The 27895-nt window shown below is 45.3% G+C and overlaps 1 protein-coding gene across 4 annotated transcripts; it reads left to right on the forward strand.

Annotated features, from left to right (window-relative positions):
* Positions 1–543: 543 nt before the first annotated feature.
* On the forward strand, positions 544–27223 carry LOC139386917 (solute carrier family 25 member 42). 4 transcript variants are annotated; one of them, XM_071132801.1, is made up of 11 exons: positions 566–958; positions 3046–3094; positions 3264–3375; positions 3501–3598; positions 9105–9272; positions 11766–11880; positions 11982–12007; positions 12657–12823; positions 19665–19781; positions 22772–22923; positions 26095–27223. In XM_071132801.1, exons 5-11 carry the CDS (start codon positions 9189–9191, stop codon positions 26418–26420), a joined length of 987 nt encoding a protein of 328 aa, XP_070988902.1. In that variant the 5' UTR covers positions 566–958; positions 3046–3094; positions 3264–3375; positions 3501–3598; positions 9105–9188; the 3' UTR covers positions 26421–27223. The 4 variants fall into 4 exon arrangements, with proteins under 4 accessions (XP_070988901.1, XP_070988902.1, XP_070988903.1 ...); XM_071132802.1 differs by having other exon boundaries at positions 3046–3375; XM_071132803.1 differs by lacking the exons at positions 3046–3094; positions 3264–3375.
* The last annotated feature ends 672 nt before the right edge of the window (positions 27224–27895 follow it).

Here is a 27895-nt window from a genome sequence, read left to right on the forward strand (position 1 = left end):
TTTTCTGTATTATGTGTGCATTTTTATTGCTATGTTTTACTGCACGGTTGGAGCTAGCAGAACAAGCATTTCGATGCACCTGCAATAACTGAACATCTGTGTACTCAACCAGTAAACTTTGATTTGAGGGACTAGGATCAGATGAAGATGGATAAAACATGTTATGCATGAACCTCATCTCTATATTGGACAGTGCTATATAATCCTGGTCCTGGAGAGTTTACATGGTGTGCATAGATGATAGATGATAAATTGATTAACACACCTGCTGTTCAATTTATCGTCTATAAGGGGAACTCACGTTCTGAAAATAGAGACATGGCACTTTGTGTTGCACATTGCAGACAGAACATTAACTTTCAACTCTATATATGTGAGCCCTCTTTTGTTATTTGCATTTTTCGTTGCAAAATTCATAGACTCACAAAAACTCATGATTCCCAACAAAAGCTTTTCGTTTATTACGTTAACGCCCCTCAAACGGACCTATCGAAGCATCCGTCACCTCCCAATGACTTCACTTCCCAGTACCCCACCGCACTCGCCCTTGCAAAGCTTGCTGCTAGCGGTGTCACAGCAGATACAGAGCAGCATGGAAGGTGACAGTTACTAAAGTCATAGTTGGGGCAATGAAACAGAAAATAATGTCACAGACAGTGCCTCCGGGATCTGAAAACGTTAGCGACACGAAAGTGTTCAACTTTCAAGAGTTTTATATTCAAAACGTGGACACACTTTGAACATTGACGTGACAGATCGCTGTTTAGCTAGCTCGCTAACCCTGCTAGCTAAGTTATTTTGGTGTGCAGAATCAATTCGATAGCCATCGCTAAACTCAAGGACGGCGTAGGGTGGAGACAGGCTGCCAACTGAATATTTAAAGAAAACGTCTGTAAATTAATTTAAAAAAATAAGGAAACCCGGAAGGATCCACAGGGGGTGCTAGGATACCGAAAAGGTAAGATAACAATGCTCGTGTAACTGCTTATTGATAAAATTAACAACCAGTTGAACCAGTGTCGGCATAGAAGGGAACGGGTCTCCTGCTATGACCAGATGCTGTTTCAACATCCAGTAGCTAGCTAGCATTATCTGCAGTGCGTATATATAGGTTAGTTACCCTGGCTAGTCACTAGTTAATGTCTAGTTTGCTAACATACATGTAGAGATGACACTCCAGGAATGTAAAAGTTGTCCCTCTTTGTCAACTTCTGGTGCCTTTGTCACTGTGTGCAGCCACTTGTCCAATGTCACTGTTATTTTGTCAACACACATATGTGTGTGTGTGTGTGTGTGTGTGTGTGTGTGTGTCATCTGATCTGGAAGAAGATATAAATCCTAGCTAGCTAATCCTTTGCTGCCTAAATATGTAATATGTAAACATTCTGAATATCTAGGTTACATTTACTATATGGTGTATAACCTGTTGTTATATGCCTATATTCCCATACATTTGGTAGGTGTGTTAGTACAGTAAGCTAGATGCAGATTGAACCCCAGATATGTGAAAACAGTGCATTCGGAAAGTATTCAGACCGCTTGACTTTTTCCACATTTTGTTACGTTACAGCCTTATTCTAAAATGGATTAAATCGTTTTTCCCTCATCAATCTACACACAATACCCAATAATGACAAAGCAAAAACAGGTTTAGAATTTGGATTGGGAGTGTCGCTGCGCAGCTATTTTCAGGTCTCTCCAGAAATGTTCGATCTGGATCAAGTCCGGGTTCTGGCTGGGCCACTCAAGGACATTCCAGCGTTGTCTTGGCTGTGTGCTTAAGGTCGTTGTCCTGTTGGAAGGTGAACCTTTGCTCTAGTTCGTGGTCCTGAGCGCCCTGGAGCAGGTTTTCATCAAGGATCTCTATGTAGTTTGCTCCGTTCATCTTTCCCTCAATCCGGACTAGTCTACCAGTCCCTGCCCCTTAAAAACCTTCCCACATCATGATGCTGCCACCACCATGCTTCACTGTAGGGATGATGCCAGGTTTCCTCCAGACGTGACGCTTGGTATTCAGGCCAAAGATTTTAATCTTGGTTTCATCAGACCAGATAATCTTGTTTCTCATGGTCTGAGAGTCCTTTAGATGCCTTTTGGCAGACTCCAAGCGGGCTGTCATGTGCCTTTTACTGAGGAGTGGCTTCCGTCTTGCCACTGTACCATAAAGGCCTGATTGGTGGAGAGTTGCAGAGGTGGTTGTCCTTCTGGAAGGTTCTCCCATCTCCACAGAGGAACTCTAGCTATGTCAGAGTGACCATCAGGTTCTTGGTCACCTCCCTGCCTGGCGGCCAGCTCTAGGAAGTCTTGGTGGTTACAAACATCTTCCATTTAAGAATGATGGATGCCACTGTGTTCTTGGGGTCCTTCAATGCTGCAGAAATATTTTGGTACCCTTCCCCAGATATTTTCCTCAACACAATCTTGTGTCAAAGCTCTACAGACAATTCCTTTGACCTCATGGCTTGGTTTTTGCTCTGACATGCACTGTCAACTGTGGGACCTTATATAGACAGGTGTGTGCCCTTTCCAAATCATGTCCAATCAGTTGAATTTACCACTGGTGGACTCCAAGTTGGATGCACCTGAGCTCAATTTTGAATCTCAATGAAAGGGTCTGAATACTTATGTAAATAAGTTACTTCTGGGTTTTTTTATATACATTTGCCAAAATGTATAACAACCTGGTTTTGCCTTGTCATTATGGGGTATTGTGTGTGTATATTGATGAGTATTTTTATTTATTTAATTATTTTCAGAATAAGGCTGTAAAGTAACAAAATGTGGAGAAGGGGTCTGAATACTTTCTGAATGCACTGTATGTTTCCATTTCTGGGCATTACACGTTAACTTATACAAAACGCTCCCATAGATGTTTCAACTAACTTGCTCTTGGCGATACTGTCTAGGTTCTCAATTCGGGGGGGAAAGGTATCTTTTATAAATGTCCGTGTCCAGTTGCAGAAATAACCATGTCCACTCTACAACAACTCAAAGATATTACATCTATGTTTTGTATGGACTTTGCCTCACTGCCGCGTCATATAGAAACGACTAGTTCCTGCAAAGATGCTGGGAAATCCTGGATGTGTGGCAGGTAAGATGACGAGGACCCTCCTTGTGTGGTACAAAGCATTAGGACTGGGATTTTGACAGGGACTTCACGATACCTAGTTACCGATAGGATATGTATTGCAATTTGATACTGTGATTTGATTGCAATTCAATGTTCCAAACGTATTGCTCACCATATGTCTGCTGCATAGGGACAAGAGAGAACCCGGAGAAAATGAGTTTTAGGTCTGGGATCAGCTCTTTCTAGTACAGCAGGTCTAGACTAGTTTGGGGAGTAGTCTACTGTACCAACACACCTACCATGTAAGTCCAATTAAATTTCTATTTTTAAAGGATTACTTAGAATTGACTAGAAATACAGTACTCTATTGTGACTGATGTGTTTGTTCATGACATGTAACGTGACAACCCATGAATATGTTCCTCAGGTCTTCTGTTGTCATGGCAGAATGCAGCTGACACGTCACATTTCATGACTCAGGAGCATGAGAGAGGGGTGGGGGCTGTTTGACTGCTTTTTCTGCAGGTTGGTATTTGGCCATGCTGTAGGGATGCCAATATTAGTTGCCACTGACTACGCGTCTTCCAACAGTCCCCGTTTGTTCTTTCTAGGCTCATCCCTCTATACTGCTATTTTCATCCCTCATTCTCCTCGCTATTCCCAGAAGGCGGTTCAGTCTGGGTTTCAAGAATGGGTGATTTTGCAGTGTAATGATTAATTGAAAGACCTGTAGGTTGGCCTAGATATCCTCGACAGAGATTATTTAGCTTGCTTTGTTTCTTTTCTCAGAGTAGGATGAGGTGGAGTCCCTCTGTGGGTATACACAGTTTATTCTGTGTGTCTGACTGCCAATTCCATATTTTAGTTTAGTCACTCATTTTCTTTTTTATGTGGTGCACTTTATTCCCTTTGTTGTTTGCGATACGACCCTGAGAAAAAAACATAAAATAAAAGTGTGTGTGTGTGTGTGTGTGTGTGTGTGTGTGTGTGTGTGTGTGTGTGTGTGTGTGTGTGTGTGTGTGTGTGTGTGTACGCCTGCACAATATAAGAGTAGGTGTGAGCTCACTGAGCTGTATTTGGTAGAATTGTCACCAGTATCGAGATACCTTGCCACAATACTTCTGAGTAACAAAACATGAATCAGACTTAATTTCTTGAGGAAAACAGTCCAAATGTTGGAAAAAACAGCCTCATGTTATCACCTTAGTTTATTTTTTTATCATGACGGCCCTAGTGTATGGTGGTGTTCTTCAGTGTCGCCTCTGCCTTGGACAGACACCTTTCACCCAGAAAGCAGCAGCAGCTTTGTGCTATGCCAGTCCAGAGGTGCTTCTGTTGATGAAATGTTGCCCAGTAACTTATTATAGCCCTGAGATGTAGGGCAGACAGACAGAGGGGTAACTCAAGTAGCCTGTTGCTCTCAAATGTCTCTCTCTTCATTCTTTCAATGTTAACGCTCAGTCTGGATACATTGTGGTGGAAACTTTTAAATGTCCTTTACTTTTATTTAGTTGTCATAAACTCCAAGTGAGATCTTTGTCAAAGCAGCCGTGAATGTGTAGAAAACACCATACAGCAACTTTTCTGTTGATGGCTAAATACAGGGCTAACCTAGAACAATGGTTGTGTAAATACAGGGCTAGCCTAGAACAATGGTTGTGTAAATACAGGGCTAGCCTAGAACAATGGTTGTGTAAATACAGGGCTAGCCTAGAACAATGGTTGTGTAAATACAGGGCTAGCCTAGAACAATGGTTGTGTAAATACAGGGCTAGCCTAGAACAATGGTTGTGTAAATACAGGGCTCGCCTAGAACAATGGTTGTGTAAATACAGGGCTAGCCTAGAACAATGGTTGTGTAAATACAGGGCTAGCCTAGAACAACGGTTGTGTAAATACAGGGCTCGCCTAGACCAACAACGGTTGTGTAAATACAGGGCTCGCCTAGACCAACAACGGTTGTGTAAATACAGGGCTCGCCTAGCACAACAACTGTTGTGTAAATACAGGGCTCGCCTAGACCACCAACGGTTGTGTAAATACAGGGCTAGCCTAGACCACCAACGGTTGTGTAAATACAGGGCTAGCCTAGCACAACGGTTGTGTAAATACAGGGCTCGCCTAGAACAACAGTTGTGTAAATACAGGGCTCGCCTAGACCAACAACGGTTGTGTAAATACAGGGCTCGCCTAGCACAACAACGGTTGTGTAAATACAGGGCTCGCCTAGCACAACAACGGTTGTGTAAATACAGGGCTAGCCTAGACCACCAACGGTTGTGTAAATACAGGGCTAGCCTAGACCACCAACGGTTGTGTAAATACAGGGCTAGCCTAGACCACCAACGGTTGTGTAAATACAGGGCTAGCCTAGACCAACAACGTTTGTGTAAATACAGGGCTACTAGCCTAGACCACCAACGGTTGTGTAAATACAGGGCTAGCCTAGACCACCAACGGTTGTGTAAATACAGGGCTAGCCTAGACCACCAACGGTTGTGTAAATACAGGGCTAGCCTAGACCACCAACGGTTGTGTAAATACAGGGCTAGCCTAGACCACCAACGGTTGTGTAAATACAGGGCTAGCCTAGACCACCAACGGTTGTGTAAATACAGGGCTAGCCTAGACCACCAACGGTTGTGTAAATACAGGGCTAGCCTAGACCACCAACGGTTGTGTAAATACAGGGCTAGCCTAGACCACCAACGGTTGTGTAAATACAGGGCTAGCCTAGACCACCAACGGTTGTGTAAATACAGGGCTAGCCTAGACCAACAACGGTTGTGTAAATACAGGGCTAGCCTAGACCAACAACGGTTGTGTAAATACAGGGCTAGCCTAGACCAACAACGGTTGTGTAAATACAGGGCTAGCCTAGACCACCAACGGTTGTGTAAATACAGGGCTATCCTAGACCACCAACGGTTGTGTAAATACAGGGCTAGCCTAGAACAATGGTTGTGTAAATACAGGGCTAGCCTAGAACAATGGTTGTGTAAATACAGGGCTAGCCTAGAACAATGGTTGTGTAAATACAGGGCTAGCCTAGAACAATGGTTGTGTAAATACAGGGCTAGCCTAGAACAATGGTTGTGTAAATACAGGGCTAGCCTAGAACAATGGTTGTGTAAATACAGGGCTCGCCTAGAACAATGGTTGTGTAAATACAGGGCTAGCCTAGAACAACGGTTGTGTAAATACAGGGCTAGCCTAGAACAACGGTTGTGTAAATACAGGGCTAGCCTAGCACAACGGTTGTGTAAATACAGGGCTCGCCTAGAACAACGGTTGTGTAAATACAGGGCTCGCCTAGACCAACAACGGTTGTGTAAATACAGGGCTCGCCTAGCACAACAACGGTTGTGTAAATACAGGGCTCGCCTAGCACAACAACGGTTGTGTAAATACAGGGCTAGCCTAGACCACCAACGGTTGTGTAAATACAGGGCTAGCCTAGACCACCAACGGTTGTGTAAATACAGGGCTAGCCTAGACCACCAACGGTTGTGTAAATACAGGGCTAGCCTAGACCACCAACGGTTGTGTAAATACAGGGCTAGCCTAGACCAACAACGTTTGTGTAAATACAGGGCTACTAGCCTAGACCACCAACGGTTGTGTAAATACAGGGCTAGCCTAGACCACCAACGGTTGTGTAAATACAGGGCTAGCCTAGACCACCAACGGTTGTGTAAATACAGGGCTAGCCTAGACCACCAACGGTTGTGTAAATACAGGGCTAGCCTAGACCACCAACGGTTGTGTAAATACAGGGCTAGCCTAGACCACCAACGGTTGTGTAAATACAGGGCTAGCCTAGACCACCAACGGTTGTGTAAATACAGGGCTAGCCTAGACCACCAACGGTTGTGTAAATACAGGGCTAGCCTAGACCACCAACGGTTGTGTAAATACAGGGCTAGCCTAGACCACCAACGGTTGTGTAAATACAGGGCTAGCCTAGACCAACAACGGTTGTGTAAATACAGGGCTAGCCTAGACCAACAACGGTTGTGTAAATACAGGGCTAGCCTAGACCAACAACGGTTGTGTAAATACAGGGCTAGCCTAGACTAACAACGGTTGTGTAAATACAGGGCTAGCCTAGACCACCAACGGTTGTGTAAATACAGGGCTAGCCTAGACCACCAACGGTTGTGTAAATACAGGGCTAGCCTAGACCACCAACGGTTGTGTAAATACAGGGCTAGCCTAGAACAATGGTTGTGTAAATACAGGGCTAGCCTAGAACAATGGTTGTGTAAATACAGGGCTAGCCTAGAACAATGGTTGTGTAAATACAGGGCTAGCCTAGAACAATGGTTGTGTAAATACAGGGCTAGCCTAGAACAATGGTTGTGTAAATACAGGGCTAGCCTAGAACAATGGTTGTGTAAATACAGGGCTAGCCTAGAACAATGGTTGTGTAAATACAGGGCTCGCCTAGAACAATGGTTGTGTAAATACAGGGCTCGCCTAGAACAATGGTTGTGTAAATACAGGGCTAGCCTAGAACAATGGTTGTGTAAATACAGGGCTAGCCTAGAACAACGGTTGTGTAAATACAGGGCTCGCCTAGACCAACAACGGTTGTGTAAATACAGGGCTCGCCTAGCACAACAACTGTTGTGTAAATACAGGGCTCGCCTAGACCACCAACGGTTGTGTAAATACAGGGCTAGCCTAGACCACCAACGGTTGTGTAAATACAGGGCTAGCCTAGCACAACGGTTGTGTAAATACAGGGCTCGCCTAGAACAACGGTTGTGTAAATACAGGGCTCGCCTAGACCAACAACGGTTGTGTAAATACAGGGCTCGCCTAGCACAACAACGGTTGTGTAAATACAGGGCTCGCCTAGAACAACAACGGTTGTGTAAATACAGGGCTAGCCTAGACCACCAACGGTTGTGTAAATACAGGGCTAGCCTAGACCACCAACGGTTGTGTAAATACAGGGCTAGCCTAGACCAACAACGGTTGTGTAAATACAGGGCTAGCCTAGACCAACAACGGTTGTGTAAATACAGGGCTACTAGCCTAGACCACCAACGGTTGTGTAAATACAGGGCTACTAGCCTAGACCACCAACGGTTGTGTAAATACAGGGCTAGCCTAGACCACCAACGGTTGTGTAAATACAGGGCTAGCCTAGACCACCAACGGTTGTGTAAATACAGGGCTAGCCTAGACCACCAACGGTTGTGTAAATACAGGGCTAGCCTAGACCACCAACGGTTGTGTAAATACAGGGCTAGCCTAGACCACCAACGGTTGTGTAAATACAGGGCTAGCCTAGACCACCAACGGTTGTGTAAATACAGGGCTAGCCTAGACCACCAACGGTTGTGTAAATACAGGGCTAGCCTAGACCACCAACGGTTGTGTAAATACAGGGCTAGCCTAGACCACCAACGGTTGTGTAAATACAGGGCTAGCCTAGACCACCAACGGTTGTGTAAATACAGGGCTAGCCTAGACCAACAACGGTTGTGTAAATACAGGGCTAGCCTAGACCAACAACGGTTGTGTAAATACAGGGCTAGCCTAGACCAACAACGGTTGTGTAAATACAGGGCTAGCCTAGACTAACAACGGTTGTGTAAATACAGGGCTAGCCTAGACCACCAACGGTTGTGTAAGGGTGGAACAGAGAGCTCTCTTTGACAGGGGCATTACTCCTGAAGGCAAAGCCTCTCACAGGGTCTTTATTAATGTGCCCTGATGAGTTAATTCACTAATTGAGCTGTCGTCCATAGAGTTTCTGCTCTGTTAACCCATTCTTTGTCATGTCAGTTGATCTACAGGGATTTGGCGTACTGTAGTTAAGATCTGTTCAGTGGAGCACTGGGGCATTTGTTGTTGTTGTTGTGTGACCTAATTCATTCTAGTGTCTTGTCAGTGTTGCATTTCAGCTGACAAACCGTGGCAATCAGTAGAGAGGTTGCTTGAGACAAGAATCTGCATTGACATGTTCATTCATGTGTTTTCCCCTCTCTGTTTGTCCCTTGGGCCTTGCCGTTCCTAGTTTCAGGTAGTTGGCGTTGGCGCCTCCCGGTGGCCGGTGTGTATGAGTGTGGGCAGCGGCTGGTGAGCGTCGTAGTCCACGGGGATGGGGAATGGAGTCCAGCAACACCAGGCAACACCACTCACACAAGGAGAGGTGCTGCCACTGCCCTCCGACAGCCAGGCAGAGGTAAGCTGTCGTTTAATGTGTTCATTGGCTGGGGCCTGGAGTTTTGCCCCGTCTGGTCATGTGATTAGGAAAAACTCAAACTTTGGCTCCATTATTGACCCAACCCTTAATTCCCAGTCCAACCTTTGCAGGTCTACATATTGTTTTGCGTAGGGGCTAGGAGCCGGTTTGGAATAAGGCCTTTTCCCCACCATAACTATAGCTTCCAATGGCTTTCCTTTGTGTGGAGGAAGGTCATGCCTTAACCTGGACAAGATAATAAATTATTCCGGACTAAAAACAATTTCTTAATTAAAGACAAACAGTAGGCTTAAACAAAATAACTCAAAGCCATGATATGAGGATATGCATGGCAAAGATAGCCTATATTCTGTATTGGCTCTATTCTGCTCCTTCTCCCCCCTAGTGGTGTGCAACGTGTTTATCATTTAGAATATTAAGGTACAGCTGTCTGTTGTTTACAGTCGGTTCACAACGTTCTAGGAGTGATTTAATGCCAGTAACAAGATACTTCTATGTTCAAACAGGGCCACATTCTTCTGTCTTGTTTTTCTACCATTGACTTCTTGTCAGTATTTATTTTATTTTATGACTCATTGTCAGGGCTGGTTATCTTTTCTTGTCTCACACACACAGTTGACACACACTGGCCTATCTCCCAGTCTCTTACTTTTTCCACTTGAGTGTGTTTGTTTATTCTTACATTGGCCGCTGTGTGAGACGTTTCAGGAATGGAGTAAATGAGGACAGAGGAGAGGAGGAGTGGGATGAGCTGAGCCAGTCCATTCAACTGGACACACAGCCTCCCCCAGTCCTTCCCTCTTTTATTTCTCTATTTTTCCTTCTTTCTATGCCTCGCTCTCTCTCAGCTCTCTCTCACTCTCTTCTCACTCTCTGCTCTCGCTGCTCAATCTCTTCACTGTGCTCTTCACTGTGCTCTCTCCACTCCTCACTCTCTGCTCACTCTGCTCTCTTCACTCTGCTCTCTTCACTCTGCTCTCTTCACTTCGCTCACTCTTCACTCTGCTCTCTCTCTTCACTCTGCTCTCTCTCTTCACTCTGCTCTCTCTCTTCACTCTGCTCTCTCTCTTCACTCTGCTCTCTCTCTTCACTCTGCTCTCTCTCTTCACTCTGCTCTCTCTCTTCACTCTGCTCTCTCTCTTCACTCTGCTCTCTCACTCTTCACTCTGCTCTCTCTCTCTTCACTCTGCTCTCTCACTCTTCACTCTGCTCTCTCTCTCTTCACTCTGCTCTCTCTCTTCACTCTGCTCTCTCTCTTCACTCTGCTCTCTCTCTTCACTTTCTCGCTCTCTTCACTTTCTGCTCTCGTTCTCTTCACTCTCTGTTCTGTCTCTCTGCTCGCTTCTCTCACTCTCTGCTCTCTCTCACTCTCTGCTCTCTCTCACTCTCTGCTCTCTCTCACTCTCTGATCTCTCTCACTCTCTGATCTCTCTCACTCTCTGCTCTATCTCACTCTGCTCTCTCTCTCTCTCACACTGTCTCTCACTCTCTGTTCTCTCTCTCTCTCACACTCAGTCTCTCGCTCTCTGCTCTTGCTGCTCACTCACTCTGCTCTTGCTGGCAGATCTTTAGATGGCAAAACGGCATTACCATCAGTCCGGTGCTTCAAAGCCTGTGTGGTGAACAAATAGTGTTCCCTTAACCGTTTGCTCCTCTAAGAATAGTCCTGTATGCTTAGCTGGGTCAGTCTCTAACCAAGTCTGGGCCCATTTCTAACTTGTTCTGTCTCATGCAAGCCAAGTTTACTGATCTACTGCAACTCAAACAAGGCTTAGCTAGGGACAGGCTTGGTTTAGCTAGGGACAGGCTTGGTTTAGCTAGGGACAGGCTTGGTTTAACTCGGGACAGGCTTGGTTTAACTCGGGACAGGCTTGGTATTGGCTTGGGTTAGTTAGGGAGAGGCTCGGGACAGGCTTGGTTAGCTAGGGAGAGGCTTGGTTTAACTCGGGACAGGCTTGGTATTGGCTTGGGTTAGCTAGGGAGAGGCTCGGGACAGGCTTGGGTTAACTCGGGACAGGCTGTGGAACCAGGCCTGGTCTGCTGTCCTGCATGTAGGGACATTAAGTTGGATAACTACATTATGACAGGGAGGAGTGGCTGGCAGGCTTGGAATAACCCCATCAAATAGCCTGAAGGTGTTTGGACTTGCTGAGTTATGACATGTGTTTTTAAAATGTTAACAAGATGCCTGTATTGGATTAGTTTTAGTTTAGAATGAATCTATCAAGGCACTCCCAGGCAGGGAAATGTTGTTGATCTCATTAAATCTAAATAAATCTTAATCTTCATTAAATCTTATTTTTCCACCGAAAGTCATATGCATTGTTTTGTATGGAAACTCTTACTACTTATTCATAGGCCTACATGAACTACTTATGCATAATGTCTTTGTTTTTGTTAGTAGTTAACAATTGACCCCTTTTGGTCATGTTTGTCCCCTCCTGCTCTCCGTCCATCTATCTGTCTGTGCAGGGTCTAAAGCCCCAGACACGGTCCGTGGTTAACTCCCTCCTCTCAGGGGCCTTAGCTGGAGCCTTGGCCAAAACCGCTGTGGCCCCGCTGGACAGAACCAAGATAATCTTCCAAGGTAGGCAGCAACACTTCTCACATGCTTTTGGAATAGTGAGGAATCAGTTATTTTTATTTTCAATGTCATACATTTTTGTCTATTTATTTCCTTCATTGTAGTGTCCTCAGCAAGATTCTCTGCCAAGGTGAGTTGTTTGACCCATGTACTGTGTAAAATTCATTTGATGATGATTCATGATTCACCCAGTGGTGTGAAGTACTTAAGTCAAAATACTTTCAAGTATTATTTAAGTAGTTTTTTGTATCTGTACTTTATTTTACTTTGACTACTTTTATTTCACTACATTCCTAAATAAAATATTGTACTTTTTACTCCATACATTTTCCCTGACACCCAAAAGTACTCATTACATTTTGAATGCTTAGCAGGACAGGAAAATAGTCAAATTCACACACTTATCAACCGAACATTCCTGGTCATCCTTACTGCCTCTGATCTGGCAGACTCAACTAAACACACATGCTTCGTGTGTAAATGACGTCTGAATGTTCTGTGGCCGTGGCTTTCCGTAAATAAACAACAACAACAAAATGGTGCCGTCTGATTTGCTTAATAAAATGAATTTTCAATTATTTAAGTATATTTTAAACCAATTACTTGTAGACTTTTACTCAAGTAGAATTTGAATGTCGTTACTTTTACTCAAGTATGACAGTTGGGTACTTTTTCCACCAGTGTATTCCCCTTTGTGATGATGGTGATACTGTTGATAATGATGAAGATGCTGTTTATGATGATGATGATGAGACCCCATGCTGTTGGTCCACCCCCAGGAGGCGTATAGGTTGATCTATCGGACCTACCTGAAGGATGGCTTCCTCAGCCTGTGGAGGGGCAACTCTGCCACCATGGTGCGGGTCATCCCCTACGCTGCCATCCAGTTCTGTGCTCACGAGCAGTACAAGAGACTACTGGGTGGATACTTTGGCTTCCAGGGAAAGTGAGTAACCATGCATATATAAACTAATCTTGTCCAGAGGCTAGGTTCCTGCCTAATAGGGAATAAGATATTCTTAGAGAATCCCTACGGAGAATGCTAAATGTTTTATCCATTCTTCTAGCAAGAAAAGTAGCGAGCGCATTGTGGCACCATCTGCTGACTATTTTAGAGAATTGTGTTCTCAACGGGTGTGCCAAATTTAGTTCTGTAATTTGGAGTATTACTCTTCGGTCATATCTCCAATATTATTTGGAATCTCATCACAAAATCGTACATATAAGTGTCCAGGCAATGTTGTTCTGCACTAATATGGCTGTTGACTGATGTTCAAGCAAGCATCTTAGCCTGATTTATCCTCTCCTTCTGGCAATTGTGTAATTCATAAACAACTTAGCTATTGAAATGCAAGCAGCAGGTGATGAGACCAGTTGCAGTATGCATTACAATACCAAAACATAACAATATTTAACTCAAGTCAACCCTACCAACATGATTGTAATACATTCAGCACTACTATTCATATGAACCTACTGGACCTCCTTAGCACAAATCAACAAGAATATGAAACAAAGTTTGTTCACTTTATTAAAAATGATGAGGATTGTGATTAGTCTAGACAGAACCGCATTAGTTAATCCTGGTCCTGAGGACCCAGAGGGTGCATATTTCCCCTTAGCACTCCACAGCAAATGAAACTATTCAACTTATCAACAAGCAAGGCTTGATATGACTGTTTTTTACCACTTGCCACTATGTAACACCATTTTCATGTCATTGTATGATGCAAGAATGCCACTTTACAAAATGCATTACTATCCTTCTACCATAGAGAATCAGACAGAGATATATAGGCTACATTCTGCCTATTGGCTTCTTTGCATATTCAAGCTTGTCTCAAAATACAACAACTTCCTTTTTAATGCTCTCCTGGAGGATGGTTGGCCACCCTTGGTACCCTATTTAATATTGCAACATTACAATTACAACCAAATACTTTTTATGTCTTCATAAAATAATTCCCTCCAAGGCTCGAAATTAAGGACGCCCCGTCATCTATGGGATGATTAAAAAAAATGTCTACAAGTTCAAAACAGACTCTGGGACAGTTCTAGAAAAGACAAATCCACACAGTTTAGCTCAACAATGCACACGTGGCTGTAGGCTACACACAAGTGTTTCTAAATTCAATTGTCGGGATAATACCATTTTCAAAAGTGTACCGCGTGCTTGAGCATTTTCATGTAACATCGACAAAGAACAATCACAGACCGAGCATGCCCACTGACTGGTCTCAGTTCCAGGTGCAACGCACGCATGCACACCTGGAACTGAAGCTAGTCAGTGGGCATGCCCAGTCTGTGGGTGTTCTTCCACCAGCGCAGATGGCCATGAGTGTTGTGGAGCTCATTATACACCACCTTCACACTGTGAGAGGGAGAAAAGGGGTAGGGAGAAAGATTGGGAAGGAGAGAGGGGGGGAATTAGAGATCAGGGCATGACAGAAATGACCAGTGAACGATGAGATGAAGAAAGACCACTCACATCCACACACACCTCCTAGTAAAGGTCTGACTGTAGGTGTAGCCTATCTCTCATTGTTGGTAACGTCCATTGCAGATTATTGCTAATCCTATCCTCCTGTGATTAATCAAAGACTCCATCTCCTCCATGTAGCGAGTCAGATCCTCCAGAACCTTCTCAAAGCTGGCTCACACCTGGGGGTGTCGCACGGGAGGGAGATGAACACATTACACACACCCGTAAACATAGATAAAGGCAGGTTTCCAGTAGAACAGAACAATGTTGAGAAAAGGGTAAATCTGTAATTACTTCGATTGGGGTTGTACTGTCTTTTCAAATGTGTTGGTGGATATCATATCTACACTGCCAGAAACGAATAATACTTTGTATATGATAGACATTTAATCAAAGGACTGGATGGTTTCAAATACTAACGTAAATTAGCTAGCTAGCTAGTTATTCTACTCAAGGCCTTTTAAAATAGGAAGTCAATGCTGCTGTTTACGGCTAGTGTTAGACAACTAGCTAGGAATTGTAATAACGTTAACTAGGTAGGCCAAAGCAATGTACAGTTGTGGCCAAAAGTTTTGAGAATGATACAAATATTAATTTTCACAAAGCCTGCTGCCTCAGTTTGCATATACTCCAGAATGTTATGAAGAGTGGTCAGATGAATTGCAATTAATTGCAAAGTCCCTATTTGCCATGCAGTGGAAATGCTTTTTGGGGATTCAGTTCATTTGCATTTCAGCCCTGCCGCAAAAGGACCAGCTGACATGTCAGTGATTTTCTCATTAACACAGGTGTGAGTGTTGACTTGGACAAGGCTGGAGATCACTCTGTCATGCTGATTGAGTTTGAATAACAGACTGGAAGCTTCAGTCTTCAGAAGGAGGGTGGTGCTTGGAATCATTGTTCTTGCTCTGTCAGCCATGGTTACCTGCAAGGAAACACGTGCTGTCATCATTGCTTTGCACAAAAAGAGCTTCACAGGCAAGGATATTGCTGCCAGTAAGATTGCACCTAAATCAACCATTTATCGGATTGTCAAGAACTTCAAGGAGAGCGGTTCAATTGTTGTGAAGAAGGCTTCAGGGCGCCGAAGAAAGTCCAGCAAGCGCCAGGACCATCTCCTAAAATTGATTCAGCTGCGGGTTCGGGGCACCACCAGTACAGAGCTTGGAATAGCAGCTGGCAGAGTGCATCTGCACGCACAGTGAGGCAAATACTTTTGGAGGATGGCCTGGTCTCAAGAAGGGAAGCAAAGAAGCCACTTCTCTCCAGGAAAAACATCAGGGACAGACTGATATTCTGCAAAAGGTACAGGGATTGGACTGCTGAGGACTGGGGTAAAGTCATTTTCTCTGATGAATCCCCTTTCCGATTGTTTGGGGCATCCGGGAAAAAGCTTGTCCGGAGAAGACAAGGTGAGCGCTACCATCAGTCCTGTGTCATGCCAACAGTAAAGCATCCTGAGACTATTCATGTGTGGGGTTGCTTTTCAGCCAAGGGAGTGGGCTCACTCACAATTTTGCCAAAGAACACAGCCATGAATAAAGAATGGTACCAACACATCCTCCGAGAGCAACTTCTCCCAACCATCCAGGAACAGTTTGGTGATGAACAATGCCTTTTCCAGCATGATGGAGCACTAATATGCTGCTATCAGTCAGGATGTGGCCCAGAAGTTAATTGACAGCATGCCAGGGTGGATTGCAGAGGTCTGGAAAAAGAAGGGTCAACACTGCAAATATTGACTCTTTGCATCAACTTCATGCAATTGTCAATAAAAGCCTTTCACTTATGAAATGCTTGTAATTATACTTCAGTGTTCCATAGTAACATCTGACAGAAATATCTAAAGACACTGAAGCAGCAAACTTTGTGGAAATTAATATTTGTGTCATTCTCAAAACGTTTGGCCACGACTGTATAGCCAGATGTAGTCATGAATAGCCAGCTAAATAACTGGCTAGGTAGCTAAAGTTATAACTTTTAGGAACTAGACCTAGACGTGTTCGCTGACAGGAAAAACTATTATTGGTAACATCAGCTAACAGGATAGCCTCTTTACTTTGGAAGGCCGGTACACATTGGTGTATCCATTGTGTACAGGTCTCCCAGAGCGAAAAGGCTACTAAATCAAATCAAATGTATTTATATAGCCCTTCGTACATCAGCTGATATCTCAAAGTGCTGTACAGAAACCCAGCCTAAAACCCCAAACAGCAAGCAATGCAGGTGTAGAAGCACGGTGGCTAGGAAAAACTCCCTAGAAAGGCCAAAACCTAGGAAGAAACCTAGAGAGGAACCAGGCTGTGTAGGGTGGCCAGTCCTCTTCTGGCTGTGCCGGGTGGAGATTATAACAGAACATGGCCAAGATGTTCAAATGGTCATAAATGACCAGCATGGTCGAATAATAATAAGGCAGAACAGTTGAAACTGGAGCAGCAGCACGGCCAGGTGGACTGGGGACAGCAAGGAGTCATCATGTCAGGTAGTCCTGAGGCATGGTTCTAGAGCTCAGGTCCTCCGAGAGAGAGAAAGAAAGAGAGAATTAGAGAGAGCACACTTAAATTCACTCAGGGCACCGAATAGGACAGGAGAAGTACTCCAGATATAACAAACTGACCCTAGCCCCCCGCAGCATAAATACTGAGACACTAGCAGGAGGAATGTAATGCTAACATGGTTAACGTTAATTGTTAACTGTGTCACACTGCTGAAGATCACAAGTCTCTAGCTAGCCAGCTAGATATAGTCCATTCGGAAAGTATTAAGACCCCTTCACTTTTTTTTCCACATTTTGTTACATTACAGCCTTATTTTAAAATGAATTTTACAAATTATAATTATCATCAATCTGTACACAATACCCCATAATGACTCCCACATTTTGCAAAATATATAAAAAATCAAATACTTATCTTATTACATAAGTATGCAGACCCTTTGCTTTGAGACTTGAAATTAAACTCAGGTGCATCCTGTTTCAATTGATCATCCTTGAGATGTTTCAACTTGATTGGAGTCCACCTGTGTTAAATTCAATTGATTGGACATGATTTGGAAAGGCACACACCTGTCTATATAAGGTCCCACAGTTGACAGTTCATGTCAGAGTAAAAACCAAGCCTTGAGGTCGAAGGAATTGTCCGCAGAGCTCCGAGACAGGATTGTGTCGAGGCACGAATCTGGGGAAGGGTACCAAAAGAATTCTGCACCATTGAAGGTCCCCAAGAATACAGTGGCCTCCATCATTCTTAAATGGAAGAAATTTGGATCCACCAAGACTCTTCTTAGAGCTGGCCGGCAGGCCAAACTGAGCAATTGGGGGAGAAGGGCCTTGGTCAGGGAGGTGACCTGCTAACTGTTCCAAATGGCTGAACTGAATTTGATAAAAGGGCTTTTATGTACTCTGCGCCATCAGCTTGGAATGCCTTAGAAAATATTTTTAAACTGGAAGAACTTGTCGTTTCACATTGGTGTTTTTAAATCATTGATGAAGGATTTTGAGGCTATTCCTTGACCTGTCAATCTTTTTAATTTGCTGTTTTATGATTTTGTTATACTCCTGTGATTTCTATGGTTTTTACTAGATTACTTGTTGTTTGTCATGTTGTCTGTCTAATTGTTAATGACTTGGTGCTGCCTATCTTGACCAGGAGGCTCTTGAAAATGAGATTTCAAATCTTAATGAGCCCTTCCTGGTTAAATAAAATAAATACAAATATTTTGGGTTCTGATTGGGTATGACAATTGGACAAAAGCTCATTAGGCATTTATTATGTAAGTTATATTCTTCAAGAATTAATGGGTGGGCGTGTGTAGATCATTTTAAAGTCATAATTAATGACGCAATCACCGATTGACCCTTTAAAAACTTAAATCGAGTACAGGCTTAACTGAATGATAACCGAGACTGAATATAATAAGACATTTCATTGAATAGTTTTGGTTAGGCCTCGTCTCCGAGCAATGCTCCCCAGAGCCAGATGCTGATGATAGGTTGCCCAATGCTGGTCAGCAGGCACCGAAACTCCCGTGCTGGGGAAAGGAGTTCCAATGACGAGCCTTAAGATTATTATGTTGGTGGTGGTGGAAGGTTGTTGGAAGACTGTTGCTTTAAAACAACAAGTTGGAGACACAAGGTAGGAGGAGTATTTATATCTCAACTCAAGAGTCATGCCCATTGGTTGAAAGAAAGGATAATGATTATTTGCGATTAAGCCAATAGGTTAATCAGCAACCGTGGTGGAATTGCCTTGCTCATAGGCTGATGAGTGAGATCAGAAGCGATGTGAATTATGGGTTTACTAGATGAATGAAAAGTGGCTATCCATTTAGACCAGCCGTACTGGTTTAACATTCGTAACTAAATTACCGTTCAAAAGTTTGGGCTTACTCAGAAATGCACTTTTTTTTGTCCATTAAAATAACATCAAATTGATCAGAAATACAGTGTAGACATTGTTAATGTTATAAATGACTATTGTAGCTGGAAACGGCTGATTTTGGATGGAATATCTACATAGGCGTAGAGGCCCATTACCAGCAACCATCACTCCTGTGTTCTAATGGCATGTTGTGTTAGCTAATCCAAGTTTATCATTTTAAAAGGCTAATTGATCATTAGAAAAACCTTTTGCAATTATGTTAGCACAGTTGAAAACTGTTGTTCTGATTTAATTAAGCAATAAAACCGGCCTTCTTTAGACTAGTTGAGTATCTGGAGCATCAGCATTTGTGGGTTCGATTACAGGCTCAAAATGGCTAGAACAAAGACCTTTTCTTCTGAAATTCGTCAGTCTATTCTTGTTCTGAGAAATGAAGGCTATTCCATGCGAGAAATTGCCAAGAAACTGAAGATCTCGTACAACGCTGTGTTCTACTCCCTTCACAGAACAGCGCAAACTGGCTCTAACCAGAATAGAAAGTGTGAGGCCCCGGTGCACAACTGAGCAAGAGGACAAGTACATTAGTGTGTCTTGTTTCTCAAACTAGACACACTAGATGCCTCACAAGTCCTCAACTGGCAGCTTCATTAAATAGTATGCGCAAAACACCAGTCTCAACATCAACAGTGAAGAGGCGACTCCGGGATGCTGGCCTTCTAGGCAGAGTTCCTTGGTCCAGGGTCTGTGTTCTTTTGCCCATCTTAATCTTGTCTTTTTATTGGCCAGTCTGAGATATGACTTTTTCTTTGCAACTCTGCCTATTGTCTGCTGTTTTTTTCCAGGTTTCTCAAGCCTGGATCAGAGCCTAGGTATTCAAAGATTGTCAAATCAGGCCCTTATGTATCCTGTGTGCTGTGTTCCAGAGCCCTGCCGCCGGTGCCAAGGTTACTGGCGGGTTCTATGGCCGGTACCACAGCTGCCATGCTCACCTACCCTCTGGACATGGTGCGAGCCAGGATGGCTGTCACGCCCAAGGAGATGTAAGACAACTACCCCTACCTCTGAGAACACACACACTCCCACACACACACAGTACATTCAGAAAGTATTCAGACCCCTTCCCTTTTTCCACATTTTGTTACGTTACAGGATAATTCTAAAATGTATAAAATATTTTGTTTTCCACATCAGTTTACACACAATACCACATAATGACAAAGTGAAAACAGGTTTTTAGTCATTTTCGCACATTTATTAAAAATGATCAACATAAATACCTTTTTTTTTTACATTAGTATTTAGACCCTTTGCTATGAGAACCAAGAACCTGATGGTCACTCTGACAGAGCTCCAGAGTTCCTCTGTGGATATGGGAGAACCTTCCAGAAGGACAACCATCTCTGCAGCACTCCACCTATCAGGCCTTTATTGTAGAGTGGCCAGACGGATGCCACTCCTCAGTAAAAGGCACATGACATGACAGGCTGCTTGGAGTTTGCTACAAGGCACCACGCTTTGGCCTGAATGCCAAGCGTCACGTCTGGAGGAAATCTGGCACCATCCCTACGTGGAAGCATGGTGGTTGCAGCATCATGCTGTGGGGATGTTTTTCAGCGGCAGGAACTCAAATCAAATGTTATTTGTAACATGTGCCGAGTACAACAGGTGTAGACCTTACAGTGAAATGCTTGCTTACAAGCCCTTCACTACCAATGCAGTTTTAAGAAACCCCCCCAAAAAAAATGTAAGAGAGAAGATTAACAAATCATTAAAGAGCAGTAGTAAATAACAATGTCTGAGCCATATTCAGGGGGTACCGGTACAGAGTCAATGTGTGTCGAGGTAATTGATGTAATATGTACATGTAAGTAGAGTTATTAAAGTGACTATGCATAGATAATAACAGAGAGTAGCAGCAGCGAAGAAGGGGGTGGGGGGCGTGTAATGTACTGGGCCGTACGCACTACCCTCTGTATTGCCCTGCGGTCGGAGGCCGAGCAGTTGCCATACCAGGCAGGGATGCAACCTTTCAGGATGCTCTTGATGGTGCAGCTGTAATACTATTTGAGCATCTGAGGACCCATGCCAGGGGGAATAGGCGTTGTTGTGCCCTCTTCATGACTGTCTTGGTGTGCATGGACCATGTTAGTTTGTTTGTTTGATGTGGTCACCAAGGAACTTGAAGCTCTCAACCTGCTCCACTACAGCCCCGTTGATGAGAATGGGTGCGTGCTCGGTCCTCTTCCTCTAGTCCACAATCATCTCATTTGTCTTGATCACGTTGAGGGAGAGGTTTTTGTCCTTGCACCACACTGTCTAGTCTGTCTCCCTATAGGCTGTCTCATTGTTGTCGGTGATCAGGCCTACCATTGTTGTCATCATTCAATTATGGTGTTGGAGTTGTGCCTGGCCGTGCAGTCATGAGTAAACAGGGAGTACAGGAGGGGACTGAGCACGCACCCATGAGGGGCCCCCGTGTTGAGGATCAGCGTGGCGAATGTGTTGTTACCTACCCTTACCACCTGGTTTGGGGGGCGGGGGGGGTACGGGCATCAGGAAGTCCTAGGTTGCAGAGGGAGGGGTTTAGTCCCAGGGTCCTTAGCTTAGTGATGAGCTTTGAGGGCACTATGGTGTTGAACGCTGAGTTGTGGTCAATGAATAGCATTCTCACATAGGTGTTCCTTTTGTCCAGGTGTGAAAAGCCAGTATGGAGTGGAATAGAGATTGCATCATCTGTGGATTTGTTGGGGCGGTATGCAAATTGGAGTGGGTCTAGGGTTTCTGAGATAATGGTTTTGATGTGAGTCATGACCAGCCTTTCAAAGCATTGCTACGGGTCGGTAGTCATTTAGGCAGGTTACCTTAGTGTTTTTTGACGCAGGGACTATGGTGGTCTCTTTGAAACATGTTGGTATTACAGACTCCGACAGGGAGAGGTTGAAAATGTCAGTGAAGACACTTGCCAGTTGGACAGCGCATGCTCGGAGTACACGTCCTGGTAATCCGTCTGGCCCTGTGGCCTTGTGAACGTTGACCTGTTTAAAGGTCTTACTCACATCAGCTGAGGAGAGCGTGATCACACATTCGTCTGGAACAGCTGATGCTCTCATGCATGTTTCAGTGTTACTTGCCTCAAAACGAGCATAGAAGTTATTTAGCTCGTCTGGCAGGTTTGTGTCACTGGGCAGCTCACGGCTGTGCTTCCCTTTGTAGTCTGTAACAGTTTGCAAGCACTGCCACATCCAACGAGTTTTGGAGCCGGTGTAGTACGATTCGATCTTAGTCCTGAATTGATGCTTTGCCTGTTTGATGACTGGGAGATTCGTCAGGATCGAGAGAAAGATGAACGGAGCAAAGTACAGAGAGATCCTTAGTGAAAACCTGCTCCAGAGCGCTCAGGACCTCAGACTGGGGGGCGAAGGTTCACCTTTGAACAGGACAACAACCCTAAGCACACAGCCAGGACTATGCAGGAGTGATTTCAGGACAACTCTCTGAATGTCCTTGAGTGGCCCAGCCAGAGCCTGGACTTGAACCTGATCGAACATCTCCTGAGACACCTACCTGAAAATAACTGTGCAGCGATGCTCCCTATCCAACCTGATAGAGCTTGAGAGGATCTGCAGAGAGGAATGTGAGAAACTCCCTAAATACAGGCGTGCCCAGCTTGTAGCGTCAAACCCACAAGAAGACACAAGGCTGTAATCGCTGCCAAATGTATTTCAACACAGTACTGAGTAAAGGATCTGAATACTTATGTAAATGTGATATTTCAGTTTTTTAAATTTTAATACAGTTACAAAAGATTCTAAACCTGTTTTTGCTTTGTCATTATGGGACATGGTGTGTAGATTGATGAGTGGGAAAAAATGATTTAATCCATTTTAGAATAAGGCTGTAAGGTAACAAAATGTGGAAAAGGTCAAGGGGTCTGAATACTTTCCGAATGCACTGTATACACACACACACAGACTGTTTGTGGTGCTGCGAATAACTCGCACTTTACATCCCATCTCTCTTCTCCCCTCAGGTACAGTAACATAATCCATGTGTTTGTGCGTATCTCTCGTGAGGAGGGTTTGAAGACACTGTATCGTGGTTTCACCCCCACCATATTGGGTGTGGTGCCCTACGCTGGACTCAGCTTCTTCACCTACGAGACTCTCAAGAAAATGCATGCAGGTACTACAGTGTCTCAGCTGTCGTGTCTGTCTAGTCTGTCTGTCTATTATCTGTCTCTCTGTCTAGTCTCTATCTAATCTGTCTAGTCTGTCTCTCTGTCTATTGTCTGTCTCTCTGTCTAGTCTCTATCTAATCTGTCTAGTCTGTCTCTGTCTATTGTCTGTCTCTCTGTCTAGTCTCTATCTAATCTGTCTAGTCTGTCTCTCTGTCTAGTCTCTATCTAATCTGTCTAGTCTCTATCTAATCTGTCTAGTCTGTCTCTCTCTGACTGTCTAGTCTGTCTAGTCTGTATCTAATCTGTCTAGTCTGTATCTAATTTGTCTAGTCTGTCTGTGTCTAGTCTGTCTAGTCTGTCTGTGTCTAGTCTGTCTGTGTCTAGTCTGTCTGTGTCTAGTCTGTCTGTGTCTAGTCTGTCTGTATCTAATCTGTCTAGTCTGTCTCTCTGTCTAGTCTGTATCTAATCTGTCTAGTCTGTCTCTCTGTCTATTGTCTGTCTCTGTCTAGTCTGTGTCCAGTCTATATAATCTCTCTAGTCTGTCTCTCTCTGTCTAGTCTGTATATAATCTCTCTAGTCTGTCTCTCTCTGTCTAGTCTGTATATAATCTGTCTAGTCTGTCTCTCTCTGACTGTCTAGTCTGTTTATAATCTGTCTAGTCTGTCTCTCTGTCTAGTCTGTCTCTCTGTCTAGTCTGTCTCTCTGTCTAGTCTGTCTCTCTGTCTAGTCTGTCTCTCTGTCTAGTCTGTCTCTCTATGTCTGGTCTGTGTCTCTCTGTTTAGTCTGTCTCTCTGTCTAGTCTGTCTCTCTGTCTAGTCTGTCTCTCTGTCTAGTCTGTCTCTCTATGTCTAGTCTGTTTCTCTGTCTAGTCTGTCTCGGTCTAGTCTGTCTCTCTGTCTAGTCTGTATCTAGTCTGTATCTAGTCTGTGTCTAGTCTGTATCTAGTCTGTGTCTAGTCTGTGTCTAGTCTGTATCTAGTCTGTATCTACTCTGTCTAGTCTGTATCTAATCTGTCTAGTCTGTATCTAATCTGTCTAGTCTGTATCTAATCTGTCTAGTCTATCTAATTTGTCTCTCTGTCTAGTCTGTCTCTCTGTCTAGTCTGTATCTAATCTGTCTAGTCTGTATCTAATCTGTCTAGTCTGTCTGTGTCTAGTCTGTCTGTGTCTAGTCTGTCTGTGTCTAGTCTGTCTGTGTCTAGTCTGTCTGTGTCTAGTCTGTCTAGTCTGTCTCTCTGTCTAGTCTGTCTCTCTGTCTAGTCTGTATCTAATCTGTCTAGTCTGTCTCTCTGTCTAGTCTGTATCTAATCTGTCTAGTCTGTATCTAATCTGTCTAGTGTGTCTTTCTCTGTCCAGTCTGTCTGTCTAGTCAGCCATGCACTGTATTGCTGATAATGTAAATATAAGGTTTCCCACTGACATGGACCCTGTCCCCTCCCATCCCTCCCTCCCTCCCTCCCTCCCTCATCTCTCTCACCCTCTCCCTCCCTCCCTCCCTCCCTCCATCTCTCTCACCCTCTCCCTCCCTCCCTCCATCTCTCTCACCCTCTCCCTCCCTCCCTCCATCTCTCTCACCCTCCCTCCCTCCCTCCATCTCTCTCACCCTCCCTCCCTCCCTCCATCTCTCTCACCCTCCCTCCCTCCCTCCCTCCATCTCTCTCACCCTCCCTCCCTCCGTCCATCTCTCTCACCCTCCCTCGCTCCGTCCATCTCTCTCACCCTCCCTCCCTCCCTCCATCTCTCTCACCCTCCCTCCCTCCCTCCCTCCCTCCCTCCCTCCATCTCTCTCACCCTCCCTCCCTCCCTCCCTCCCTCCATCTCTCTCACCCTCCCTCCCTCCCTCCCTCCCTCCATCTCTCTCACCCTCCCTCCCTCCCTCCCTCCCTCCATCTCTCTCACCCTCCCTCCCTCCCTCCCTCCCTCCATCTCTCTCACCCTCTCTCACCCTCCCTCCCTCCCTCCATCTCTCTCACCCTCCCTCCCTCCATCTCTCTCACCCCCCCTCCCTCCATCTCTCACCCCCCCTCCCTCCCTCCATCTCTCTCACCCCCCCTCACTCCCTCCATCTCTCTCACCCACCCTCCCTCCCTCCATCTCTCTCACCCACCCTCCCTCCCTCCATCTCTCTCACCCACCCTCCCTCCCTCCATCTCTCTCACCCACCCTCCCTCCCTCCATCTCTCTCACCCCCCCTCCCTCCCTCCATCTCTCACCCCTCCCTCCCTCCATCTCTCACCCCCTCCCTCCTTCCATCTCTCACCCCCCCTCCCTCCCTCCCTCCCTCCATCTCTCTCACCCTCCCTCCCTCCCTCCATCTCTCTCACCCACCCACCCTCCCTCCCTCCATCTCTCTCACCCACCCTCCCTCCCTCCATCTCTCTCACCCTCCCTCCCTCCCTCCATCTCTCTCACCCTCCCTCCCTCCCTCCATCTCTCTCACCCTCCCTCCCTCCCTCCATCTCTCTCACCCTCCCTCCCTCCCTCCATCTCTCTCACCCTCCCTCCCTCCCTCCCTCCATCTCTCTCACCCTCCCTCCCTCCCTCCCTCCCTCCCTCCCTCCCTCCCTCCCTCCCTCCCTCCCTCTCACCCTCCCTCTCTCCCTCCATCTCTCTCACCCTCCCTCCCTCCCTCCATCTCTCTCACCCTCCCTCCCTCCCTCCATCTCTCTCACCCCCCCTCTCTCCCTCCATCTCTCTCACCCCCCCTCTCTCCCTCCATCTCTATCACCCCTCCCTCCCTCCATCTCTCTCACCCCTCCCTCCCTCCATCTCTCTCACCCCCCCTCCCTCCATCTCTCTCACCCACCCTCCCTCCCTCCATCTCTCTCACCCACCCTCCCTCCCTCCATCTCTCTCACACACCCTCCCTCCCTCCATCTCTCTCACCCACCCTCCCTCCCTCCATCTCTCTCACCCACCCTCCCTCCCTCCATCTCTCTCACCCCCTCCCTCCCTCCATCTCTCTCACCCCTTCCCTCCCTCCATCTCTCTCTCCCCCTCTCTCTCCCTCCATCTCTCTCTCCCTCCATCTCTATCACCCCCCCTCTCTCCCTCCATCTCTCTCACCCCCCCTCTCTCCCTCCATCTCTCTCACCCTCTCCCTCCATCCCTCTCTCACCCTCTCCCTCCATCTCCCTCCATCTCCCTCCCTCTCTCCATCTCTCTCACACTCTCCAGAGCGGAGCGGTCGCCCCCAGCCCTACTCGTACGAGAGGTTGGTGTTCGGGGCATGCGCAGGTCTCCTGGGCCAATCGGCTTCCTACCCGCTGGATGTGGTGCGGCGGCGCATGCAGACGGCGGGCGTAACTGGGCACACCTATGGCACCATCCTGGGTACCATGCGGGACATCGTGGCGGAGGAGGGCGTGGTGCGTGGACTCTACAAGGGCCTCAGTATGAACTGGGTCAAAGGGCCCATCGCTGTGGGCATCAGCTTCACCACCTTTGACATGACACAGATCCTTCTGAAGAAGTTGTACCAGCTGAGGTATAATAACAGGTAAGCAGTAGGGAGAGACTGGTGGAGGGATTGAGAAGGCCACGGCGAGGGGAATGAGGACCATAGATAATAGCAGGACAGTCGCTCTATGAGAACCTCGGCACAAACGACGTGAAGGCCAGGATGAGAAAACAAACATTGTCGTTTTCTAGGGTCAAGGCATAACGGATTGGGGAATGTGTGATTGAGTGATCCAGGTCAGCACAGTGGACACACACAGTGTGTGAAATGAATGTCTTCATCTTTGTGTATGTACATGGAGGCATGAAGTCTCATAAGAGGTACATTTGGTGGGTCATAATATACACACTATGGTCCTGTACGTCGTGTTCAGGTGCAATATGTTCAGTTATTTCATGTGTGTAATATTCACACAAAATACACAAGTGTGTGTGTGTGTGTATGTGTGTGTATGTGTGTGTGAGACAGAGTGACAACGCACACCTTCTGGGTGTCTCCCTTGCCTTGCGTCCCTACTTGAATAGGGGACCTTCCAACAGTCTGGATCAGATGAGTTGTTCCTGTCTATCTCCTTCCACATGAGTTGGATTTGACTTTTATCAAACGACAATGTGCCCCCATGAGATTTTGTTTTGTTTGGTTGATGATTTTTGTTTAATGAGTTATACCAAAGCATATACAAGACAGGCATTGTAATTAATAATATGATTTATGACTAGAGAAGATTGATATTAATCTTTTTTTTTTTGGTACAGTGAAGTTCTCACAAGAAATATACATATTGTACAAAACATGTCCATAACACAGACTGGTCAGGTGAATCCAGATGAAAGATATGATCCCTTATTGATGTCACCTGTTATTTCTACTTCAATCAGTGTAGATGAAGGGAAGGAGGCAGGTTAAAGAATAATTTTTAAGCCTTGAGACAATTGAGACATGGATTGTGTATGTGTGCCATTCAGAGGGTGAATGGACAAGACAAAAGATTTAAGTGCCTTTGAACAGGGTATGGTTATAGGTGCCAGGTCCACAGGTTTGTGTCAAGAACTGCAGCGCTGTTGGGTTTTTCACACTCAACAGTTTCCTGTGTATCAAGAACGGTCCACCACCCAAAAAGACATCCTGACAACTTGACAACTGTGGAAAGCATTGGAATCAACATTGGCCATCATCCCTGTGGAACGCTTTCGACACCTTGTAGAGTCCGTGTCTCGACAAACTGAGGCTGTTCTGAGGGCAGAAGGGGGTGCAACATAATATAGGAAAGGTGAAACATATATTTTGTACACTCAGTGTACAATGAATACAGTGAGTGACAATACACAGCTGTTTTTTCACTAACCTGTAGAAAATGAGTTTAACTAACAGACATATATATGGGTTAACCTAACAGCCAATAGGATGTTTCTCAGTGTTGAGTCAGTCAGTGAGTGTAACACGTCCACAGTACTAAAACAGGCCACTGGTATATATTTTAATAGTGTCCAGTTCTTCAATCTTTAGCCTGGCTACAGA

The sequence above is a fragment of the Oncorhynchus clarkii genome, chromosome 28 (assembly GCF_045791955.1).
Source record: "Oncorhynchus clarkii lewisi isolate Uvic-CL-2024 chromosome 28, UVic_Ocla_1.0, whole genome shotgun sequence".
NCBI classification, from domain to species: domain Eukaryota; kingdom Metazoa; phylum Chordata; class Actinopteri; order Salmoniformes; family Salmonidae; genus Oncorhynchus; species Oncorhynchus clarkii.

Bases quoted from the DNA above. Each gene is read 5' to 3' on its own strand.
- LOC139386917 (XM_071132800.1), top strand. From the start codon at position 9,189: ATGGGGAATGGAGTCCAGCAACACCAGGCAACACCACTCACACAAGGA. The intron at 12,008-12,656 runs GTGAGTTGTTTG...GTCCACCCCCAG, and splicing joins CAGCAAGATTCTCTGCCAAG to GAGGCGTATAGGTTGATCTA. The intron at 12,824-19,664 runs GTGAGTAACCAT...GCTGTGTTCCAG, and splicing joins TACTTTGGCTTCCAGGGAAA to AGCCCTGCCGCCGGTGCCAA.